We start from the raw sequence: 22,596 nt of genomic DNA, 5'->3' as shown, positions 1-22,596 counted from the left end.
CGTGTTCCGCAGGTCAAGCCATATCTTTAGATCATACCCCTATGAACTCTTTTCCATTCTACGTAGCGCTACTTCCCCGACGTCCCTCCAGTAAGACACCGGTCGAACTCCTCTTGCGCGCCTGGTTGACCAGGTCGGAATTTCAATCTATAGGGCCATTTGTCGATAATAGTGTTCGTCTCTTTCATCGCCGCACCCAACAAATCGGCAACCTCATAGAATTTGAACTTCGTCGTATATCTACTCTCAGGATGAACATACGACTCCATTTATAAAGGAAATCTCTACTCACCGGTCGAAGATGTGGTCATAAGTTTTGACCAGGTCCCGATCAACGCTGAATTTGATGAGCTCGGGCTCATAAGCCGTGTTTGTACTCGTCTGAGGGTGGCATCCAAAATGAACTACCTCACAGCCGCAGAGCATCTAAGACCTTAAGTTAGGAAGCTACATAAAAGTGAAAATTGCAATACAACTCATAGGTCTGAGTCTCCGTGTCTACTTCCACCTCTTTCTCCTGTGGTTTAAACCTATCGTTCGTGCATGGCAGTCATGAGCATCCTTGGATTTGGTTCTATTAGATGGCGCAAGACTAATTCTCCATCTCATAGTACAGCCTGTTATGCCGTCGTGTCCTGTAATGAGCAGGGAATCATTGGAAACATCAGTGGCGTCAAACACTCTGATGGGGCCGCATTTAGCATGGTATATAAGGTCCGCTGTAGTAGGAGGTAAGAGGCATCGTCCAAATCCACGTATTCTAATGGTTGACTCTAAAGTTCTTTACCCTCTGTGGGTCCTTGTACCACTCTGCGTCATTCATCTTGGGGTGGTGTCGCCAGGTTTGAATACGCCAAGGCTAAGATGAAGATGGAGATGAGTAGAATTTTTTTAGGATTTGGTAACGCCAATGACAGTAGTTTTTTACTTGTTATGAATACTAAGCTTGTATGACTTATATACCGACATGCTAAGTAAACTTGATGTCTTTAAATAGCTGTCTCCTTTTCCAGGAATAAATGCATTCCTCCATACATACGGTTGTACCTCTATAAATATTAGTGCACTAAATGCCACCAATGGACTAGTCACCCATCAAGTCCAACGCCTTTACATAACCCATCTTTAGTAAGCCAATTCTGGCTGTTATTTATCGGGCATATCATGTTCTCCCTCAATATGAGTTACCATCTTCATCCATCATGACTAAGGTCAATATCATTTTCGCACTGTTCAACCTGATCCCCGCCATCCTGGCAATATGCTTGACCCAGTCCCCCTTCTACCCACCTCCATCTTACAACCGTCAGTCCTCTGAAGTATGGGAAGCCCTCGGCCTTGTAGAAGCGTCGCTGTCAAACTTACTCCGCAACTCCAACAATCTCAATACATCATCCTATTCGATTGAAATCACCCCATCACGGTCCACCCTATGGTCGACGTTCCATACCGCAAAGGATAAAAACCTAACGCGACCTGGAGCCGATAGAGTTGATGAGACAAGTCGATATCGTATCGCAAGTATCACCAAGGTCTTCACTGTGCTGGGGATACTCCAACAACATGCCGCAGGGAACCTCTCCCTTGAGGATATGATGGACAAATACATCCCTCAACTCCGTAGTTCGCATCACGACGGGACCAGAAGTTCTGGTAGTATCCAGTGGGACAAAATATCACTCCGATCTCTGGTTAGCCAACTCTCTGGCCTACCCCGCGACTGGGTCCAGGGGGATTTCCTCACCGATCCCGAGTCCGTCAACACAACTACTAAATGCGACTCTGACAACAGCCATAGGCCCTGCACAGCGGAGGACTTATTTGACAACTTACGAAGGAGGCGAGCGTTGTTTGCACCGAACACGAAGTCGACATATTCCAACCTTGCATTTGACCTCCTGGGACTCGTGTTAACGAACGTCACTGGCACCACATTCGAGGAATACATAACAGCCTCAATCCTCGATCCCCTGGGGATGGCTCAAACATCATTTGTCAAACCACCGGACAGTGTGTCTGTTCTTCCCAAGGGAATTGCATGGTACTCCGACGTCGACGAGGCTGTGGAAAATCCCACGGGCGGATTATACTCTTCTACGCACGACATGTCAATTCTTCTCCGCTACATCCTGAGCAACTACAAAGATATTGCCGATGCAAAACTGAATTGGCTACTACCTGTATCATTTACGGCTGGGATGGGGAGTTATTACGGCATGCCGTGGGAGATTTTCCGCGCGGACAGAATTCTTCCCCCGGATGATAAGCGAAGGGCAAGGACAGTGACCTTTTTCACCAAAGACGGTGGTGTCCCCAGGTATCGATCCATCATCCTCATCGTACCGGAATACGATTTGGGTATCACGGTTCTCACAGCTGGAGACGAGACACTCCTGGAAGTAATAGTGGACATGGTCATTGTGCCGCTGATTCGTGCAGCTGATGCGCTTGCTGCACGGCAGGTCAAGGAAACATATATGGGGAGGTACACGTCTTCTCCTACCAAGGAGCAAACAGTCAACTCCACGTTGACACTTACTTATACGTCAACCCATGGCCTCGAGATCAACGAGTGGATTTCAAAATTCCACAGATGTGCTCGGCTTCATATCCAAGCACTTTCAGTCCCCCGAAAACACAAAGTTTCACGCTCAGTTGATCCCCTCTGGTCTCTACAGAGATGATAAAGAACTAGGAGAGGTATGGAGGATTGCAATTGAGATGGACAGAGAGAACGCCGGGGAATCAGTGCTAGGGCGATGGACCGAGCAGGAGAGTATTGCCGGCTCATGGTCGGGTTTCTTGCCCGTTTCGGAGGAATTTTGTATCAGCGATGTGGATAATATATTGTATGGGGGAATACCCTTGAGCGAAGCTGTCTTTTGGGACAGGCATGAGAAGACTGGCATGTTGGGAAGGTGGAACTACCGGCCTATAGGATCAATCTGACTCGTGCGGACCAACAGGAAGAGGGAATGCTGGATGAGGGAATTCTGATCAAGCAGGAACCTTGAATCAGTGGCGAGAATTGTGGGATATTGTTTGATGAATGAATCCTTGACCGGATCAATTGTCTCGCTGGCAGTGGGCAATTCACCACAGGTTAGGTAGAGAGGTTTTGTATGATGACAAGCCCTTTGGTTGCCAATGATGGCACGGGGGCCTCCTCGAAGACAATCAATTACCAAGGTATTTCATTCCCTGCGGTTCAGCTCACTGTAGGATCTACTATCTTGGTCCTTCCACGGAGAGCTCAGCTTCACTCTGTTTGGCTCCATTTGCGTGGAATCCAATACATCTGATTGTATTGTAAATAACTTACACAAAAATAAGAAGCGGTCCGCATGCCATTCATCAATATGTCCGAATCATAGTATCCCTAGCATGGCCACGGCGAAAAAGAAGACGCAGCTCCTCCATAATAATGGACAGATAGGTGAGTCTGTACATTTTCTGACATGTCCCAAAGTGTCGAGGGAGATGTGCGAGGGCTACCAAAGACGTATAATAGTTGGTTGCAGTGGCGCAGGAAGACCTTTCAGCCAGCTAGTAGATAATATGTTTGACTCCTGCGCTGCTTTACTGTTGTTGATATTCTGTCTACTTACGAGTATCATCGCCAGATTGATGCGGATAAGGTTTCCACAGCTCTCTTAAGCGTTCCCAGAAACGTTTTGTACATCGGCAGTGTTCCCTCTACTGACGAGGCAGCGCGCACAGGTTCCGTACTGGGCTTGCAAGCTCATTTAAGGTTATTATAGTAAGAAATACTTGCACTATGGTTTATCTGTCTATTAATTAGTACTGGTGATCTCTCCTAGTCTGTCATCTATGAAAGAGATAGACTATCTAACTCTCAGGCAATGATCGAGGATTTCTACAAGAATCTATCAAGAAACTACGACCAGTCAGGCTCTAAAAGAATGTGCACAATCAGTCCGGTCGTGCACTCTTTGCTAGAAGGTTTATGAACAGAGGACCTGAGTATGATGGACCCAATATTTTGGACCATCTCAAGTCGTTGACTGGGATATAGGGAACATAAATTCCTAACTACTATAAGGTACAAAATCTAAATATAGATACTGTTTTTCTCATTTGCTGAGAACGTAGAGAAGTACAAATCAATCGCGTAGCATATTGGTCTCGTTCAAAGATGCAGATATCGTTTCTTCAATTTGATGCTGGAAAGCAATCATAGCGAAGAAAAGTAATTTGGACGGCTCCTTGCAGAGGGGAGCTGTGTACAACTCCGGCAATGGGATATCCTGAGTCTCATGCCTAGACTCAAGCCCCTTTTGCTGGTCCTGCAGCTCTTTCGTGCGAGCCCTGAACAGCACGAGTATGATCTCTGCGTCGTTCTTAGCTTTGCTAAGGCTCGAGACTTGGTGCTGCAGTTGCCGAATCTGCTGCATGTGCCTGTGCAAGTTTCGCGGCCGTGGCCTCTTCATTCTGCTTAACTTGCTTCTGTAATTCTCCAGCGCTGTCGGCAGAGTAGGCTGCGCTACTGATTCTGTTCTTCTATACTGGACTAATACTCTAGTACGGCCGGAGAGCCCAGCCGAGAAAGATGAGCAAAGCTCCGATAAAGAGGGGACTGGCTGCAGACAACCTGTGTCGCGGAGTATATTCAGCAGACCGAAAAACAAATGTTTAAGATTACCAGTAAGGGTTGCAGGGGGGAGATAAGCCCGTATATGCATGACAGATAGTTAAAGATAAGATCTTGTGTCTCGCCTACAACAACTTTCTTATTATTATTCCTCCCTGCTCCTACTCCTTGAGACTCTACCATTAGACAAGGCCAGATTCTCCCCCCAGACCTATTAGCCTCTGTCTATATTATCATGGCCTAGACTCCTCTGTCAGTCTAAATCTTATTTCTCAGAGCCACATATGACAGAACGCGTTCGATGGTCATCCCCAGGCTGGCAATGGCCAATCAACTTGATTCCATACAGAATGAATTTCGTATACGAAGCTCTATTGCTGACTTGATCAAACCTCAATTCACAACATATACAAGGATGAATATAGGATTAATTGGAATAAGACTGCTTTGCGGGAACAAATTCAGTGTGCGAAGCTCGAATGCCTGCTTGGTTGAGCCTGGATTCACAACTGTTTGGCAAACTTAAAGCGCAAGACGGACATCACGAACGCTTTTTGGCTCCATGGGGAAAGCATAAAAGTTGTCTTAGTACTGCAGTTAAGTGGTCTTAGGTAAACTCATAGTTGCTTCGCATGCTCATATCAACCGAGAGTTACTATGTTTCAGCACCACCAACAAGGGCTGCATTAGTAATGAACCGGAAGGGCATCCTCAAGACTTCTTCGGCTTCTGCCTCCTTTTTCCAAATCCAATTATTTTCGATAAACTTGTGCATTCCAGCAATTCTGGGTAGGCTTCCTTTTTCCGGTTCCCAAACAACTGTTACAATTCGGAAGTATCCTGCCTCTTGAATGCCCACTTCAACTTGATCGATGTGCTTGTCACAAAACTGCTTGATGTCGGCGCTGGACACAGAATTCCACATCTCAATCTTTTGTTTTAATTCAGTACCGATGTCATCGTCAAGCCCATATTTGACGTTGTCACTCAGTTCAACACCTTCGTCTCCCAATGCATTGAAAGCATCAGGATACTCTGGGAGCTGAACTTTCAGGAAAATGACAGTCACCTTACAAGAGGGGAACAGCAGATTTGTAAAGTAGGCTGTTATGTTTGTCCAAGTCGCGAGATGGTATATGACGCTGTCGTCATGCTTCCATGTCTTGTACACGATGAAGCGGTCAAAAGAACCGAGTGGAATGTCCATCCGAAGTTGTATAGATGAAATATCAATCAATGTTCTCTGGACTCATATGTGAAAGACCCGATAAACTGTCTCGTAAAGGGTACTACTCCATTTATTAGTTATAGCAGGGGGCAGAATTATGTTAATATGTTTTTTTCATTAAGAGATAATGCATCTCTGACGACTCTGCGGGTCCGATGAACAAGGTTATTTGACTGCCAGATAAAACGGCTATTGGGGTGGGCCGACCCACGAAGTACTTAGTCATACCTGGTTGCATGATATCCATGCAATATGGGACGTTCTGGGCTAGCCGCTTTCCCAAACCTCACCTGATCTTAGCTAACTTCTAGGTCGTTAGGAGTTTCCAACTCTTTCCTTCCACGGTCTCGCTTGGCTTTTGTGGCTTCGACGCTTGATATTACCATAAGCGAGTCGACCAATTACATATGTGATAGACCTAGAGCACTTTTAAACGGTCTTTGGTAGCCTTCTGGCCATGGAAATCTTCTAGGAAGAACCGCAGTCATGGTTATTTAAGTTCTCCAGGAGGATTCTAACGCCATCCGGAGGGGGCATCAATCATTACATCTGACAGCACTGCCACGTTTCCTCTCTTCAAACACGCGCATTGCACGTGAAGGCTTGGCTGTGACAGAAACTTAGGCTATATAAGTTACAATGATCTCGTCAAAATACATCCTTTTTCCAATCTATGCGCAACAAAAAGCTGGCTTCTTATGAATGAGCAGAAAGGTGTCATCAGAGACAAGAGTAGGCAGGGTGTAGTAACATGGATCCAAAGGGTAACCTTTTAAGTAAAGCGTTTCAGGAATTTCTACCATGGGGCATCTCTAAGCAGCGCAATTATAATGGTTATGCCACCCAACTTAAAGTCTCAAGCGGTGGTTCCTGTTTTCTTTGTCTGCCGCAATCGATATCCTCGTATACTAATCCACCTTCCTTCCCTCACGCAGGAGCATATTATAGGCTAATGTTTTTACTGACTGTTCAAAAATGCCAGCCATAGTTGCAGAAAGCCACTGAAAAAGACAGGACCAAGGTAGGGGAAACACCATGGTCAAAATGGAAACCCACGACTTAGTTATACCAGAGGCAAATGGACCATGGCATAGATCCTTTGTCAGAATATATGTGAGTGTGACATTCCATGGCGTGCCTTTTTGTTCTAGACTCCTACAATCAGTAGACATCTCTCTCATGCAGGAGGGTTTGTGTCACCATCGATGCTACTGTAAGGGCATCCGCTAAGCTGATTCTGGACTATTAAATTACTGCTATATTATTACTACTAAGCTACTAGAATGTGAGTGCCGTTCTCTACTTATTCCCCGTCCCAACCCAATACCTTTCAGAACTTTCAGGCGAAGGGGGTTTCGAGGAAATGGCTCATATACGAAAAGTCTCAATAGTCCATCGACCCATCAGAATTCGGCTAGACAGCGACTTGGAACTGTTTGATAATCCATTCGGCACACAGGTCATCAATCATTTCGCGGTGGATGTTGTGAACTCTAATCTTATTGAATAAGCTGCAACTAACTGGAACACTAGGTAGGCACGCCTGGCAACCTGAAAAGATACGAGCTGGAGCGAGTTGATGGCACGCAGGATGTAGAGCTGAATTATGATCCGAATGCAGGTCTAGCAAATAACCAAAATGTGAGAGGATTCTTCATAGAGACAGATGTCGTGGGCTATACTTCGTATTCGGATAAAAAAATATTACAAATTGGTTTGTGCAACCTACTCAAAGACAATAAACTTACACTAACTGTTTTGTCACTATACAGCCCACAACCTCATTTCCCAGCATGGGTCCTATCACCTTTTTAAGAACAATTGCCAGTTGTGGGCAAATAAAATGTTTAATGAGATCGCCGATTTGCAATTTCACTTGGACCCATGCATCGGTGAGCTTTTCGGCCTCTTTTCCCGCTTCAGCCTCGATGATGAGGACGGCCCATTGCCAAATATGCAGGCCCAATACGTCCATCTTCTACCACCCCCCAACAGCTGCAAGCGGGTGAGTAACTTGTCGGAGCCTGTTCGCTGTGACGAGTGTGGAGAGGATATACCAAGATGGAGCGACTACTTCTATCGTGTGTATCCCTTTACTAGTATTGTAACTGAGTTGAAGACACTTTCGGACTTTCTCACATTGAAACCCTAGACTGCTGCCAATGTCCACTTTCCAGTGATGCTGATAATTACGATATCTGCCAAACCTGCTTTGAGACTTTCGGAAGAGGATGCCAGCTCTCTGAGGATCATTCTTTATATAAAATAGGCCAGGCGAATGAGCCTTCTGATTGCGCAAGACTCAGCATAGGCTCTAAGTCGAACCTATTTTCTAATATGTGGTGTGATTATTGCCATGATCCAATAGCTGAGGCAAACTACTATCGTAAGTTCAGCCTTCCCTGGAACTAACTAAAGGCACTGTAATAATCCGACATTGATATTGTCAGACTGTTGCGCGTGTGACAATGACAACTTTGATCTCTGCATTCCATGTTACAAATCTGGGGCACGGTGTCACGATCCTTCGCACGCTGCCATGATGTTATTATCGGAGCCAAGAAGAACAGGCCCTAATATCACACGTCTAGCACCTATGTTTTGCTTGCGAAAAGAATGCAAAAGATTGTTCTGCGATCACTGCCAGGAATGTTTTGATCCATCACTTATGACATATCTTCGTCAGTCTCTACCCCAACTGAAAGCCACCTTGCTGTAGTCAGCTGGTGAACGTATCTCTAGTGTACTGACGTTTTTATATGATAGATTGCTGCGTGTGTCACGATGACAACTTTGATATATGCCTTGAGTGCGCTTCGAAAGGACTGCTATGTGAGGAAGAGGGGCACCTACTTTATTTGATGTGATTTCCAGCATGACCAAAAGTTGATTACAGAATGTTTGTTTACTTTGGACATTACTGTATGCAGGTGGCTAAGCTGCCTAGGAATTTTTCCCAGTATTGCCAGGGGGTCTTGCTTCAACAGCTGAATTCATAATAAACATGCTAGTGAGAATATTATGTCCACTAAAGGATGGCCTACCTATTTGATTACATTCTTGTCGCTCTTCTCTGCATTTATATCAAATATATAAGATGTGTAGTTTACCATTCTGACGACAATACTGGCAGCGGTGTAGTACTCCAATTATCTTTTGTGCATAGTTAATGATCAATAGCCCACAAGTGTTCATGCCTATTACATGCTATCATTAGATTGTTGTCAATTTGCAAATACACTTTTCGAAACACTATTAGCAATCATCTTTCAAATCGTTTGAATCTGCGACATCAATCAGCATTGAAAGGCTAGAAATGACCCGTGCACTAACATTCCAGTGGATTGGACCTTTGCAGGACCAGTCCTTCTAGAAGCTGCCTGATTATCTAGTTGCTCTGCTTCCAGTTGAAATGCTTGTTGTTCTTGCAATTTTGCCTTCTCCTTGTCCTCAAGCTTCTGGGCTAATCCGACGTTAGGCTTAAAAATTGACACAACGCAGCGAGTTATGCAACTTATCTTTGCTGGCCCTGACATCTATTCTTCCGGTGAATTTTGGCTCCTCCACACGTTTGCTGTTACCTTCTGCCTCTATATCTATCAAGGGCGAGGAGGGATCATTGAGCAGTTCAGGAAGACTCACATGAGTAGACCGGCCGTAAGTTGTCCGACTAAGACCAGACTGTTCATATGCAGGCTGTCCGTAATCAGGCTGTCCATAAGCAAACTGTCCGTCAGCGGTCTGACCAGGACTAGGTTGTCCGTAAGCTGGTCGATTGTTAACAGCCTGATTAGGATCAGGCTGGCCATAAGGATAGGCGCCGTATGGATACCATCCAGAATGAGACATCCTCAGTAAATGACTGCTTGTTGCTTAAGGGGCTTCAATGTAAAGGAATGTGAACACCACGACCAGGGTGCCGGATCGACTAAAGCAATTAAATACCTACGAAATGTGGCGCCACTCGAGTTATTATGAGGAATGGATGGCCGGGACCAGGTTCATGTGCTTAAACGTCCAGAAATAAAATATGAATCCTCTAATGTCTGCTTGCCTGGTAATTCCTGGTTCCCCTGTAAATGCTGCGCCCTTGTTGAGGAGGGTGCTCTTTCTTCGTCTCCCATTGAAAAGAGTTTTATTACGTCAACCAACAGTATGATATCGGAGTTCTGGACCCTCGAAAAAGGCTTGAGAGCCATTATACCATAGGCTGAAAATGCGCCCCAGGATAATAACTGAATTGAGAGTTTAATTGTTCACAAAACATTTCCGAAGTTGCCTATCTTCCAGCACTGGGTATTAGTAGCTATACTTTACGATGACCCAAGATCTCTTTGGTATATCAAATTAGCTATGAACATCACAAACTCCGCAGGAGTTCTCTGTGCCGAATACAATGGCTACAGCGCTTCTACAGAGAATCACCACTGGACATTCGAAGTTTACTCAACACAATACAGCCTATGGTTTGTGATGCATGAAGACATGTGATTGATACTGAATTCTTTTGGGATACTGTTACTCGCATATTTTCCGTTCTTTAGATTTCAGTCTGACCTACCGCCGTGTACGCGTGATCAATATGCATTCATTTCCGCAGCTCGGTCCTCACAAACTATATGTAGAAAGCGACGGGGCCGATATGTTCCATAAGCTCTGTACATAAACACTCGCATTGGCTTCAGAAATTGTCATTTTGTGGGAAGTGTCAATACAAGGTGCGTTCAAGTGTAGGACACTTACAAAAGTCGATCACTCTGATCTTACGGAGAGCATATTTCTCGAATTCAACTCGCATTGTCCACCAGGTCGGAAATAGAAACAGTAAAGAGGCAGAGTTGAAGACGAAGCAGGTAACCTACAATTAAAGCTATTTGGAAATGGATTGTTTTAGTTACATGCTTCAGCTAGGCACGCTTCCAATGAATACAACTTCCACGGCAGCAAACCTTGAATAAGCCTTAGTAAATTGCCTGTGCCGGGGAGAGAATTTTGGCTTACGCGCTTGTAGCAGTAAATATTTCAACCCGATTTGCTGAAGTGACTGCAGCTAATGTAGCTGCAAAAAGCCCTGTAAACCCTATCATGATACAAATTCTAGCCAAAATGCTTTTCACAATATATAGAATCATGATAGTTAAGGCCGGTATCATAGAGGAGATCATCACAATGGGCACCCTGCTCACACCAAGTAAGAATGAATCAGAATAGTAGTCGACGGGGCCAAGCTCCAGGTCATGTATTCTGTGGCGCTGCCACTGTTTTAATCAGTGTCCCTTCGCTGAATGGCTATCTTGGACTAGCCTACCTTAGATAGGCAATTTCTGAGTAAAGGTCCCAGCTTTACAACCATTGAATACAACCACTGGGATAACATATCGTTGTCAATGTCCTTCTCACCTAGTGATACAAGGTCATCATCGTGATACTCCATCCATGTCCTGATCTCGCTGCCTTTTTGGAAGTGAGAACCACCACCTGAGGTCTGGAGCCACTCGCGGAGAGCACGTAAATTATCCTTGGTAGGTTTCTTCAATTCCGATATTTGAGCAAGTTGCAATAGTGTTCTATCTAATGGGTATATTTTTTTTCTTTAGCGTTGTCCACTGAGAAGCAGGGGGATATATATTAACGCACTGTACTCCCGCAGCTTTTTGCGAAGTTTATTCATCATCCGCAATTGACCCTCATTGTTACTTCCATTTGAGTTCCGTAATTGACGAAAGTAATTGCAAAGCAATTTGTCTGTTGGATCAGTGGAGGTTGCGTCCTTGTGCCAGATCGCTCGTAGCTCAACCCAAAGGTCAACTATCTCAGCTTGGAGGCTGAGAAGGCACCACATGTTAAGATCGCTAAATTTTCGAAATATTGCGGCTTCACTATAAGTCGCCATCAATGTGGCCAACTTTGGATAACCTTGTAGAATTTGTGCGGAAGAATCCTGTGACCCCGCAGGTAATTGCGAACTGTTCGTGCTCGTCGACATGGTTAGTCTGTAGGCTGCGCCGGATATTTTCAGTATGTAGATACAAGAGTCATGCTGGAGGCATCTTATATACAGCGAGATGAAGTTCTCGTATTGCAGACGTCTGGTTCTAATCTGGTGGATTCAATTATCAACTGGTGATAATTGAATTGAATTTGGTCTGGTGAAATAGGACGGTACTTAAGTCTTCATCTGTCAATTTCTCGATGACTCAGTCTTGAGATTGATCCATATCGGCTAATGTGGTTTCAGCAAGCTGAGAACAAGCCTTTGAAGTGTCTCCCGCATGCGCTGGCAAATCTCGCCAACAGTTTTGGATTTGAAATCTAAAATGCTGCATATTTTGTACCGGCTGATTTGCAAGTGGTTCGTTTAGCGTTCTAAGTTTACCTTGGAACTGTATAGTGAGCCCAGTACTCATTAACGTTGCTTATTCCTCTTCATTATTGGCCAATCCGCAAACCTTAAGTGGTTAGGGTGTACAAAGTATACACTTATTCAAGGATCGCTTTTCTCGGCGCCCTGTTAGAAGAGTTCGAACCACATCGTGGTGGCAGGGAAATGGACGTGTACCGGTGTGGAAGTGCCACTGAATCCATTTATTTCTGTATATTTAATAAAGCGGCAGTAGCCTAGATTGGCGTTTTAACGTTATGTCCCCACTTGACGATGACCTCAGGGGGCAATAGAAGCCTTTTTCACTATTCTGAAATGTAAGATCTGGCCGGGCCCTTTGTCGTCATTGTCATGTTATCAGCCATCAAGCCACTAAGATAAAAACGCGTCTAGACCTCCGTTTCTAGTATAGTAGAAATGATAAGGCATATTCTGGTTGACACATGTATAGATTCAAAGCTTTGAAATGTCCTCATGACATTGCCGAAACATGAAGTGGAGCCTTGAACTACGCTAAGCTCTGTTGACTGCGATTATTTCTTCACTACGGAGTATTAGAAGGAGGTTTGTTCCATATATCCGAGACCTTTCCATGGCCCTGATGCAAAATCAGTGGAAAATAGCGGAGAGGCTCACTGCATGTGGAAATCTTCCTGGTATGACGTACGTAGTTAGAATAATTCACGGCCGCAGCGTCGACTACGGCCGAAGTGCGAATTTTCGCCGCAAATCGTCCTATATCTAAAGCTTTTCAACCACAGGTGTCGTTGATTGGACTATCTGCTTAAGTTGGATAGATAGCTATCTGTTAGGGCGAATTTGTTACTCATCACAAGGAGTTGCAAGCGTGTTTCTTTGGGAGTGGAGTGGAGATCGGGTGCCCTTAGCCCATATTCAGAGCGTTTTGGGGTATTTCGTAACGGAAGTTTTTCGAATGTCCTCATGGAGGCTAGACATCCTCCCTCGGATTGTGGCCTCGAAGACCTCAAGTTTCCTTCTTTTTACCTAGTCTGGCTAGTGCCTGTGATTGGTTTCACCTAATAGACTTGTGATGACTGACAAGCCTAGTCAGGGATGGCACCATGAGAGTGTCACGTGCCCTGATGCCAGCCGCCGTGCTTGTGCCATCTCATTGTTTTGAGGGTTCCTACGTTTGGCAACAATATATGTCTGTTCAATTAGAAATCAATAAGACTTGGTCCCTGCTATGACTGGATTATTCTATAGCTCTCTGAACAAATACTTTTGGTCACTTCGGGCGGATCATCACGCAGTTGATTACCCCCATGAACATCACCAAGAATGCCTTGCGTCCTTCAGGCTCTACGAGATCAAACTCATGTGACCGGTACATCTCCAAGTGCTCCTCCAAAGGCTTGCCCTGAGACAGCGCCTGCAAGTAAGCTCTCGAAGCCACCAGTTTGGTAATTTGTACGTAGGTAAGAGAGGTACTACGCATATTGATGAGGAAAGACGCATACTCTCTTTGACGAGGATCCTTGTTGAATGCGGCAAAAATCAGGAATAAACCATATGGCACCTCGCCTTTATTTTATTCCCTTCTGTTGATCCTTTTAGAAACTGGATAGCAGTCATTAGTTTGGAAAAGGCGGACATAGCGGCCAAGGAACGTACATTGTAGATTATCAGAGGGAAAAACTGAGGGTTCTCTCCCTTGGGAATTCTGCCAATGGCCCCAGGACACTTGAGGGGCCCCTTGGCATTGAATAATGGCAAGTGAAAAGGTAATGGTCCGGATTGTGTCCAACTGCGCGAATATTAGCAACAGGTTTTACGGTTGCAGACGAGATACAAACATATCACCAAGACCATAGCATGCCCTAATCATCTCAAATAGGAGACTTGAGAATGGCATTGAATTAGGCTCTGAGTTCTCAGGGAATGCAAGTGTGAGATGGTATGTGTAGGAGAAAACAGCGGAGAATGCGTTTTCGGGGTGGCTGAAGCAATGATATCGGCATCTGAAGATATCTTCTCTTGTTGGTTCCATGAACTGCCGAATTGAACCTTAGAAAGCTAAGACTTCAATTAGCTAAGGTACGACATGATATTTGAGGTTTCTTTAAGAACATACCCTGGTCATTTTCGTCTGGAAGGTGCTCCTGACCAATCATCTCTGCCGCAGATATCGTGCCATTTTCTTTCACATTTAGTGCATGTATGTGTCTGATGTCCAATTCTTTGGTTTCTGTAGGAGGAATCCAACCATTTGGCGGGAAATACTTGTGATATCCATTGTTGCCGGAGCTAGAGATGAGGATGTAAATGTGAGAACGTCGTGGTGATAGTAGCTCCGCATGATATCATTGTCATAGTTAGGTCATGATGAGTTTGGTTCGCACTATCTTCCAAGTTTAAATTTCAGGCCATAATTGAAATGGCACCACTTCATCCGTCAATAGATAATTTATCACTCAATTACCGGATTTCAGAGGAAGGCAGTTGAAGAACCCTCAGGACCAGACCGTCAGCAGCCCATACTGTATCTTTGTTGTTTAGTATAACCACAATGTTCCGTTTGAATTGCTTCTAGACCCGTCGTCAGTCGAGAATCCTGGTTGACCCGATGTCTCAAAAACCAATCATCTCATTTAGTTCTTTGTCGACCCTCGGAGAATGATTGCTGTTCTCTTCTATGCATTGGTCTTCTGGAAAGAGCAACGACTGATTCAATTGACACCCTCCGTGAGTGAAATAGCTCATTCTTCCTGTATTGGAGTATGGTTTTGTTTTGTTGATATGAATATTCCGCCTTTTTCTATCTGACTCTGGGAAACTCCTCTGCCGTATCATATCATTTCTTCGTTATCCCTCGTGCTGAGAATCCACCCGGGGCGTCCAGGGCAAAATGGCACAACAGTCACGTCAAGCTCTTCGATAAATTTACCTTCAAAGGGTCACCTCACTGTAAAGCTTTGCAACAACATATCGAAACATGCAACCTGGTGTCATAGATGACAACAAGGAGGGAAGTGTGCGATGCTTCTGGAAGGCAGTACGACTCAGGATCTAGCAATCTGTCGGCTTCTATTCCGACACTTTCGAGAACTCGGGACGTTTGACAAAATGATGCGAGAACTCTCTATGCTGTATTTGGCTAGAATATACAAAAATACAATGTCACCAGACACACCCTTGGCCGGTAACCACCCTTACTCTCCTCTGCAACTCGTCATCCCCAACTGTGCAACATGGCTGACTCAGTGTCTACAGAACTCAACAACTCCTATTCCGCGCTTAGGTTTCTCTTCAAACCTGAATAAGTGGAGGCGAAAACATCTTGACTCCATCGGGATCCAAGACCATGAAAATCATTTGGCGACGGAGATAGTTGGAGAGCCAAATTTTCTACAGAGGAGATCCCGCCAAGTTGTAATCCTGGCAAAGAGCGTCCACATGGGTCGTTGATGCGATCCGAAAACTGGCGCAAATCCTCAACGGCGTAACGCCTTCCGATGATCTCTTTGACGAGATTATCAGTCATGGAGCTCGTATATCGTTGCCACAACGCGGAAGCCAAGGTCTGTGAGAATCCTTTCCCTTTTCTCAAGTTTGCTGCCATTATCTGTTAGTTGGACCTCATTATGTGGATCTCTTTTTCATTTCAAGACATGTCGAGTCCGGGGTTCTCGAGGTGCAACGGAGCCATTGGTTGGGCGCTTTCTGGGAAACATCCACACGAATAACGTCCCAATCTTCTGAGTTTTAGTATTACATCTCCCTGCACTGAGCCTTCGGCGAACATCTGTGCAGATCACCAGGACAGTGGCCACCGGGTCGTATGTCCAGGGGCTCCGCGAGCGCCGAGAGGTAGGTTGCTTGAGATACTTGTCGATAAGGTACTGTTTTGGGCTATATCTGAGGATCATGGCAGACAAAGGATGCTGTATTGAGGCGTTGGATTACATTGAGAGATCAGTTCATTGAGGCATGAATTTGTGGATCAAACCTTAGATAGCCAAATACTGTGTAGGGTTTAAGCGTCTGCTTCTCTTTTCGTTGCAATTAGAGATTCCCCAGTTTGAGATCAATCATACTTATCACGAGAATTTAGACCCGATTAGTGGGCTCTCTTGGATGACAGTAAAACCCAATGTTTATCTTGGTTCTTGAATAGTGGCTCCTCAGGGCTGAACAACTATGTTGCCTAGACCGACGTCGGGTTCCGAGGGCCCCAGTATCTGGTGAGGTGGCGGCATAAGTCGTGTGGCCCTAAATGCGGTCCCGAAATAGGGTCCAGCATCTGTCAAATCATAAATTATGCTGCCTAGCTTCGAGCACCCTGACCCTTGGAACAATTGGTCTGGAATACGGCTATGCGAAGCTTAGTTCCCAGCTCCACACTGGTCCCTATTATGAGCATCAGCATATGCTTGCAGGTTGTATCTAATTTCGTCTTGACTTGCCTGGACTGTGACTTGGCTGCAAAGAAGTTTAGCTAATTGAACGGCCTTCTCAGATATTCAGTACCACTCTCCCCTGTCTAGTCAGAAACAGAAAGTAGATATCACATATGGAGTTTCAAATAGTGCGTTATTTCTGCTAGCTAGTTAAAAAAAGCTTGTTTGGGCGTAAGGCTGCAACATTTTTGAGCGGGTCTCTGACGTCCCCGACTCTCGGGCACTGACAAGAGGGATGGAATGACATCTTGAAAGGGCTAGCCACCCGAGCCACCCGACCCACTCGAAGTGAAAGCGAACAAGCAGCTGAATCTAGAAACGGTGGATATTAGGCTGACAGCTTTCTGTTGGTCATTGCGCCCTGGGACATCGGAGTTTGACGAAGAACATGACCACTTTTTACCAAATCGGGCGTGGCATGGGGTGGTTGTATTGGCCCATCCGACTGGGGCAGCCCTGCCCATTGCTTGAATATTGAGTACCACAGTTTCAGAAAGCATAGCCTGTCTGGGCTGGAACTTGCGATTGTTAAAACATATGTTCCCCCCTTTCTTTGCTTCGGCTCTGCACTACGAGTCCTTTCAGAGAAACTACGCAAGGTTTCCATTATACACGTCGTTATTGTTCCCTAAGGCTCGAAACGAATTATCATCCGGTATGGCGCCAGATACTACCCTCTCCATCCGGAGTGGAAGACCCGAGACCCCCATGAAGAGCTCGAAGACCAACAAAGAACGAAGTAAACGCTGTCGGAGTGAGCGTAGCAAGACAGAAGGGCGCGGGAGGGTCTTGCTGGCTGAAACAATTGGCCGGGCATTATATCACAGCCATGCTGGCCTCCCACACGACGTCAACCATATCCCTCACGATCTATTCGAATTCCATGAGACCCCTGCGCAAGGGAGTTCATCGATATGGCTATCAGTTGCCAATCACAACGGTCGCTCCAGTGGCAGCACAGGCAGCAGTATGAGGACATCCGACGACACCCTCTCCGCTAGATCCTATGACACCTTACCTACCGGCTCTAGTTGCATCAGCGAAGAGGATGCGCATAGCCAACGAAACCGCTCCATCCTCGCCAGCCAAAAATCTCTTCCCCATAAACGCATCGTCAGCTTAGACGGACAGCCTTCCGTCGACGACGTGGAACGACTGGCGACTCGATATGGTCAAGCCTCACATATGGGACTGCTCGACCCCAGCTACAGCATCTTTCTGAATGGAGATCGAACCGCAGGTCTATGTTTCAAGGTCCTGAACAAGGTTGCGATAGTGATGGGCGATCCTATGTGCGACCCTACTAAGATATGCAGCGTGCTCGATGAGTTCAAGCGGTACCGACGTCGTCAACGCTGGGATATCTCATTCCTCGGTGCCGGTCAGATGCTTGTGAGCTATATTAGAATGCGTAACAAGAAATGGACGGTCTTGGAGTTTGGTAAAGAGCGGGTCTTGAACCCTCTGGCAAACGAGGTTTTACTCGAGACAAGCGGGAAGCGTATTCTGACGCAGAACCGACAGCTCCTCAATCCAAGCAAAGGTGGCATTACCTTGCACATTTATGCACCCTCCTTGGAGACGGATTACGAATTGGAGACTGAGTTGTGCGCAATCTACGATGAGTGGCGCATGGCCCGCAACAAGTCGGGAAGACTTCAAGCCTTCATTACTGAGTATGATCCCTTCCTGATGCCGAACCTCATGACATACATTTATACTCGAGGGCAAAACGGAAAGGTGAACGGTTTTGCAGCCTTGCGATGGATCGGTGAGAAGAATGGATATCACGTTGATCCGTGTATCGCTGCCCCGAGAGCGCCGAAGGGGATTAGCGATCTGTTAATATTCGCCTCGATGGCTTGGCTGAGGCAGATTGGCATCTCACACCTGAGCTTTGGCTATGAACCCTCCGACTCGTTGGCAGAGGTGTCGGGAATGCCTAGTCCTCTCGCACATTTAACCCGCCAAATCTATCGATATACATTCCAACGGCTCCCAATCGGCGGGAAGAAGGCGTATTTTGACAAGTTCAAGCCGGATGAGGAGCAGGATTCACCCCTCTATCTTATATTTCCGTCGACGATCCCAGAACCACGGCCGATCATCGCTATGGCCCATGTTGCTAACATCAGTATCCGCAAACTGTGGTTTCATCACCGTTCCAAGCCTGCGGTCCCGCAATGATCGGTACCGTTCCTGCAAAAGTCCCTTCCAACAATTCGTAATTGTTCCGGGTCCCTTACTCTCTTTTGGCTGATTTTCCTTGGTTTGGATATACACTTTCTCTTTCTCCTTGTCTCTTCCGGCCGCTGTTTAGGCTACATCTGCCAGGTGTCTTCTATCCATCCTTATAATGTCCTTCTCTTGAGCGAGTTCATATGTCTGTAGGTATAACATTCCGTTTGATGTATCTGGCAGTGACCAAAATGTACATTTCCCTAATTTTCAATGCATGTTTACGAAGACTGATGGCCTGTCTAGCTCTTTACGTACGGCCTTCATCAACGCCGTAGCCATTTCCATATAGTAGAGTTGACATCTGTAGACTAAACCCTCGAAATCAAGGCGCAACTGTGGAAGCATTCATAGGGGCTAGCAGGCAAGGCATCTGCTATATTCTATACAGAATCTCTCGTAAAACACTGCAGCATTACATGACCACCCCGCGCACAAAACTTCTCCTTCACTTCGTACCCCTCCGGCAAGAGATCCCCTTCACCGTTCGCAATCAGAGCTTCGGCAAGGGTACAGCTTCCCACCTCCACAAAACCCAGTCCCCGATACAGCCGTACAGCAGCTTCCATTCCCGGCTTGACCATCAACCGAACGTGGACATTCTTTGGCTCGACCCGATACTCGACAAGGTACTTGATGGCCTCCGCGCACAGGCGCTTCGCGATACCCCTCCCACGATGCGAGGAGAGCGTGTAGAGACCGAGAAGCTGCCACCGCTCTTCCTCGTCATCCGGGCCTGGTTCTGGCTGCCCGGATGCTGCAGGCAGCGTGAACTCCTCTTTGGTTCGGGGTCCAAGCAGCGTCAATTGAGCGACCCATTCTAAATCCTCTTCGTTGAATGCATTGGGGTTTGCCTCTGGACGTGCCGCGCAAACGAATGTTTCCCTCCCTGGTTGCGACAGGCGCCATTTCCAGTATTCGTCTGTGAGCAGGGCTTCTGATTCGTAGGTCGCAGCGAATGACGCCGGGGAGAGTTTCAGGGCCTGCAGACGCAGGTCTCGGTATCGTTGCGCTGAGCGATCGAGATCTTCCGTCTTGGAGACTCGGAAGTAGGTATAGTGATAATCTGTTGGCATATTGACGCGAGTTGCAGAAAAAGGAACGATTGCAACTGATTTGATTTTGCGAGGCGTCAGTGACGGTTTTGAGTTGTGCCAACCACCAAAAATTTCCGCTAAATCCGCAACATCCGCAGTCCTATACAAATACCAATTTACCAGCCAGGTTGGCTGAGCGCCTGGCCTAGAGACTGAGCATATTGAGTGAGTTTTTGTCCCCTATGTTATGCATACTGACACTAGGCCTTTGTGACTGGCGAGACAACAGGAACTTACACTACCAATATGTTAGCCGCCAGCATCCGCACCATGTTCCGACGTCCACTTCTATCTTGGCAACGACGCAGCCTGGTCACCCTAATGACTTGAACAAGTATAGCATCTTCTTGCCTCTTCTGGACTCGGATATAGCGTCAATCATGTATACCATTCTATTCTGAGCCACTGAGGGAACTACGGGACGGATCGACCGAGCGGTGTCATTGACACGACGCACTAGATATACAATTTCTGACTAACTTAGAAGAAATTCACACGCTCCTGATTCAGGCAGACCACAGTAGCTATGAAAAGTATCAGAGTTCTTCTGTTATACTACTTGATATAAGCCCTGATCCCTAGCCCTACATCCGGAAAGGGAATGGTGCAAATGATGACAACCACAGAATAGTATTAGTAATCATTTCGAGTCGTCATTTTCTTGAAGGCACTCGCCTCGACTCGGGATTGCAGGTGGTCGCCTCCGAGTACCCAGTAATGATAGGGATGGAGTTGCGAATTCGACAGGAGACGTGTAAAGCCGGAAGACAAGAATGTCAGCCCAGCTGAAACGGCAGCGTCGGTCCAAGATTGCCTGTGAGCCATGCCGGACCAGGAAGAGGAAGTGCAACGGCCAGCATCCTTGCGAGATGTGCACAGACTCTGAGTACACATGCCACTATGACTTGGGCTCTCGCAAGAAACGAAACAAGGGCCTCGTCCTGGAAAGTCTGATGACAGTCCGACCGGCGCAGAGGCAGCAGGCGGGGTCACATTGGGAGCGCCCAACGGCCCCGACTCCACGACGTCCATCGCCGCCAGGGGAGCGATTTACCAACACTGTGCAGCAGTCGATCGGACCCAATTCCGGCGCAGTCTTTGTGCAGAACCTGGGACTCAAGATCGACCCTGTCAACGCACTCAATCCTCAGGTCTTCGCGTGGAATATCGGGCTGCGCAAATTGCCGGGCAGCTTCATGGCGATGTCGATCGTAAATATCATATCCGCGGAGGAAATGACCGCGCTGGCCCACATGTTCTTTGACAAGGTAGCTCCTTACTACGGCTTTGTTGACAGGGACAGCTGCTTTGAGCATATCCGGTCGAGATGGGATCGACCGACCGGTTTTGAACCGTACGATATCGTCCTTTGTGGAGTGGCCGCGATGGGCTGCTTGTTTTCTCAAAGGAAGGCAGCAGCCGCAGAGCTACATCTGGTTGAATCGGCCAAGTCGGCTCTCGAACAGCGTTCTCAATGCGAGATACCGCCCCTGATATTGATCACGGGATGGGCCCTTCGAGTGTCTTACCTGCGGTTAACGGCGTCGCCTCACACGGCCTGGCTGGCGAGCTGTTCATTAATGCACCTCATTGACGCGTCCGGTCTTCACCTCGATCCGTCATCGAGACATGAGCTTCTACGACCGACGCCGAATATCGACGATGATATCAGGCGTAGGCTAGTCTCGTTTGCCCAATACATCAACACATGGGTATCGTTCGACTTGGCGCGATCAAGAATCATCTTACATGGCGTATCCTACAAAACCCCATCCAGCCGAGACGGTGATTTCACGGCCGAGATGTTGGATCTGTTGCCCCTTTCCGAGAGTCTTGACCCCTTCACACCGGTCGACGCAGCCCAGCTTACCACCATGCTCGTCAATATCATGCAAAGCAGCCGCGCCCAACCTCCGTCGGTTCTCTCTCAATGTAACCTCGTTTTATGCATCTTCCGCCGTCTGCGTGCAGTTCACTCCACTCTCTCCCCAGCTCTGATGAGCCAAATGCTGGAGCTGATTACGAAAGCTCTCGCCTGCGCTCGCCAACTAGTAGACGCAAACTGCCCATGGAGCCACGTGGCGAATGTCCCCTTCCAGGCTATCTGCACGCTCCTGGCGGTGGACAGTCCGGAGTCGTTGTCTCTGTTAGACGACGCGGTGCAGACTCTCAAATACGTGACGGATGTCTATGACACTGAGGTATTGAGGGAAGCATACCGCACCGCGGGCTCTCTCATTCTATTGCAGCAGAGACGAAAGGAGCACGATGCAGGCCGTTTGACCAGTATCTGGGGGCGGCACTTCGGCCCTGATAACGATACCATGTCGCAGCGACGGCCGAGCATACAGGATTCCGAGTCTTTCAGGGACTTGGTCGCGGATTTGTCCAGTTCGGAGAATTTCGATTTTGCGCAGTTCTTTATCGCGGATAACCCCTGGAATGCGCTGGGAATGGATAGCTAGAAGTATGCATCCTGAGCACCTTGGTTGCAGAAGAGACGAGCTGATCTCGCTGCATGTGTCATCCCACAGTATACTCAAATTTACACTTACGAATACACAAGTCCAACAACCGATGGACTATATGACATCGTCGTATGCTATCATGAACAAGAA

At 46.8% G+C, this 22,596-nt stretch overlaps 5 protein-coding genes across 5 annotated transcripts; 3 read left to right on the top strand and 2 right to left on the bottom strand.

Moving 5' to 3' along the window:
* Nucleotides 1-1,202: 1,202 nt before the first annotated feature.
* On the top strand, nucleotides 1,203-3,206 carry AFUA_8G01270 (serine hydrolase domain-containing protein; the record flags this gene model as incomplete). Its single annotated transcript, XM_741986.2, has 1 exon — nucleotides 1,203-3,206. The coding sequence occupies one exon, from the start codon at nucleotides 1,203-1,205 to the stop codon at nucleotides 2,682-2,684; it is 1,482 nt and encodes a 493-aa protein (XP_747079.1). The 3' UTR covers nucleotides 2,685-3,206.
* A 1,489-nt stretch (nucleotides 3,207-4,695) lies between these two features.
* Nucleotides 4,696-6,130, bottom strand: AFUA_8G01265 (uncharacterized protein). The gene is made up of 2 exons (XM_077805259.1): nucleotides 6,069-6,130; nucleotides 4,696-5,984 (listed from the first exon to the last, which is right to left on the bottom strand). Exon 2 carries the CDS (start codon nucleotides 5,817-5,819, stop codon nucleotides 5,268-5,270), a length of 552 nt encoding a protein of 183 aa, XP_077661387.1. The 5' UTR covers nucleotides 5,820-5,984; nucleotides 6,069-6,130; the 3' UTR covers nucleotides 4,696-5,267.
* Nucleotides 6,131-16,980: 10,850 nt separating this feature from the next.
* On the top strand, nucleotides 16,981-19,137 carry ergS. The gene has a single exon (XM_741987.2). The coding sequence runs from the start codon at nucleotides 17,181-17,183 to the stop codon at nucleotides 18,828-18,830; it is 1,650 nt and encodes a 549-aa protein (XP_747080.1). The 5' UTR covers nucleotides 16,981-17,180; the 3' UTR covers nucleotides 18,831-19,137.
* Nucleotides 19,138-19,230: 93 nt separating this feature from the next.
* On the bottom strand, nucleotides 19,231-20,008 carry AFUA_8G01250 (GNAT family N-acetyltransferase). The gene has a single exon (XM_741988.2). The coding sequence runs from the start codon at nucleotides 19,955-19,957 to the stop codon at nucleotides 19,265-19,267; it is 693 nt and encodes a 230-aa protein (XP_747081.1). The 5' UTR covers nucleotides 19,958-20,008; the 3' UTR covers nucleotides 19,231-19,264.
* A 743-nt stretch (nucleotides 20,009-20,751) lies between these two features.
* AFUA_8G01240 (putative C6 transcription factor) lies at nucleotides 20,752-22,575 on the top strand (the record flags this gene model as incomplete). The annotated part of the gene is made up of 1 exon (XM_741989.2): nucleotides 20,752-22,575. One exon carries the CDS (start codon nucleotides 20,752-20,754, stop codon nucleotides 22,441-22,443), a length of 1,692 nt encoding a protein of 563 aa, XP_747082.1. The 3' UTR covers nucleotides 22,444-22,575.
* Nucleotides 22,576-22,596: the final 21 nt, after the last annotated feature.

The sequence above is a fragment of the Aspergillus fumigatus genome, chromosome 8 (assembly GCF_000002655.1).
Source record: "Aspergillus fumigatus Af293 chromosome 8, whole genome shotgun sequence".
NCBI lineage: Eukaryota > Fungi > Ascomycota > Eurotiomycetes > Eurotiales > Aspergillaceae > Aspergillus > Aspergillus fumigatus.
The sequence above is the reverse complement of the archived record's forward strand: the minus strand, read 5'-3'. Positions and strand labels throughout refer to the sequence as shown.

What these genes read in the sequence shown, in the direction of transcription:
- AFUA_8G01250 (XM_741988.2), bottom strand. Translation starts at nt 19,957, where the DNA reads ATGCCAACAGATTATCACTATACCTACTTCCGAGTCTCCAAGACGGAA.
- AFUA_8G01265 (XM_077805259.1), bottom strand. Translation starts at nt 5,819, where the DNA reads ATGGACATTCCACTCGGTTCTTTTGACCGCTTCATCGTGTACAAGACA.
- ergS (XM_741987.2), top strand. Translation starts at nt 17,181, where the DNA reads ATGTTCCCCCCTTTCTTTGCTTCGGCTCTGCACTACGAGTCCTTTCAG.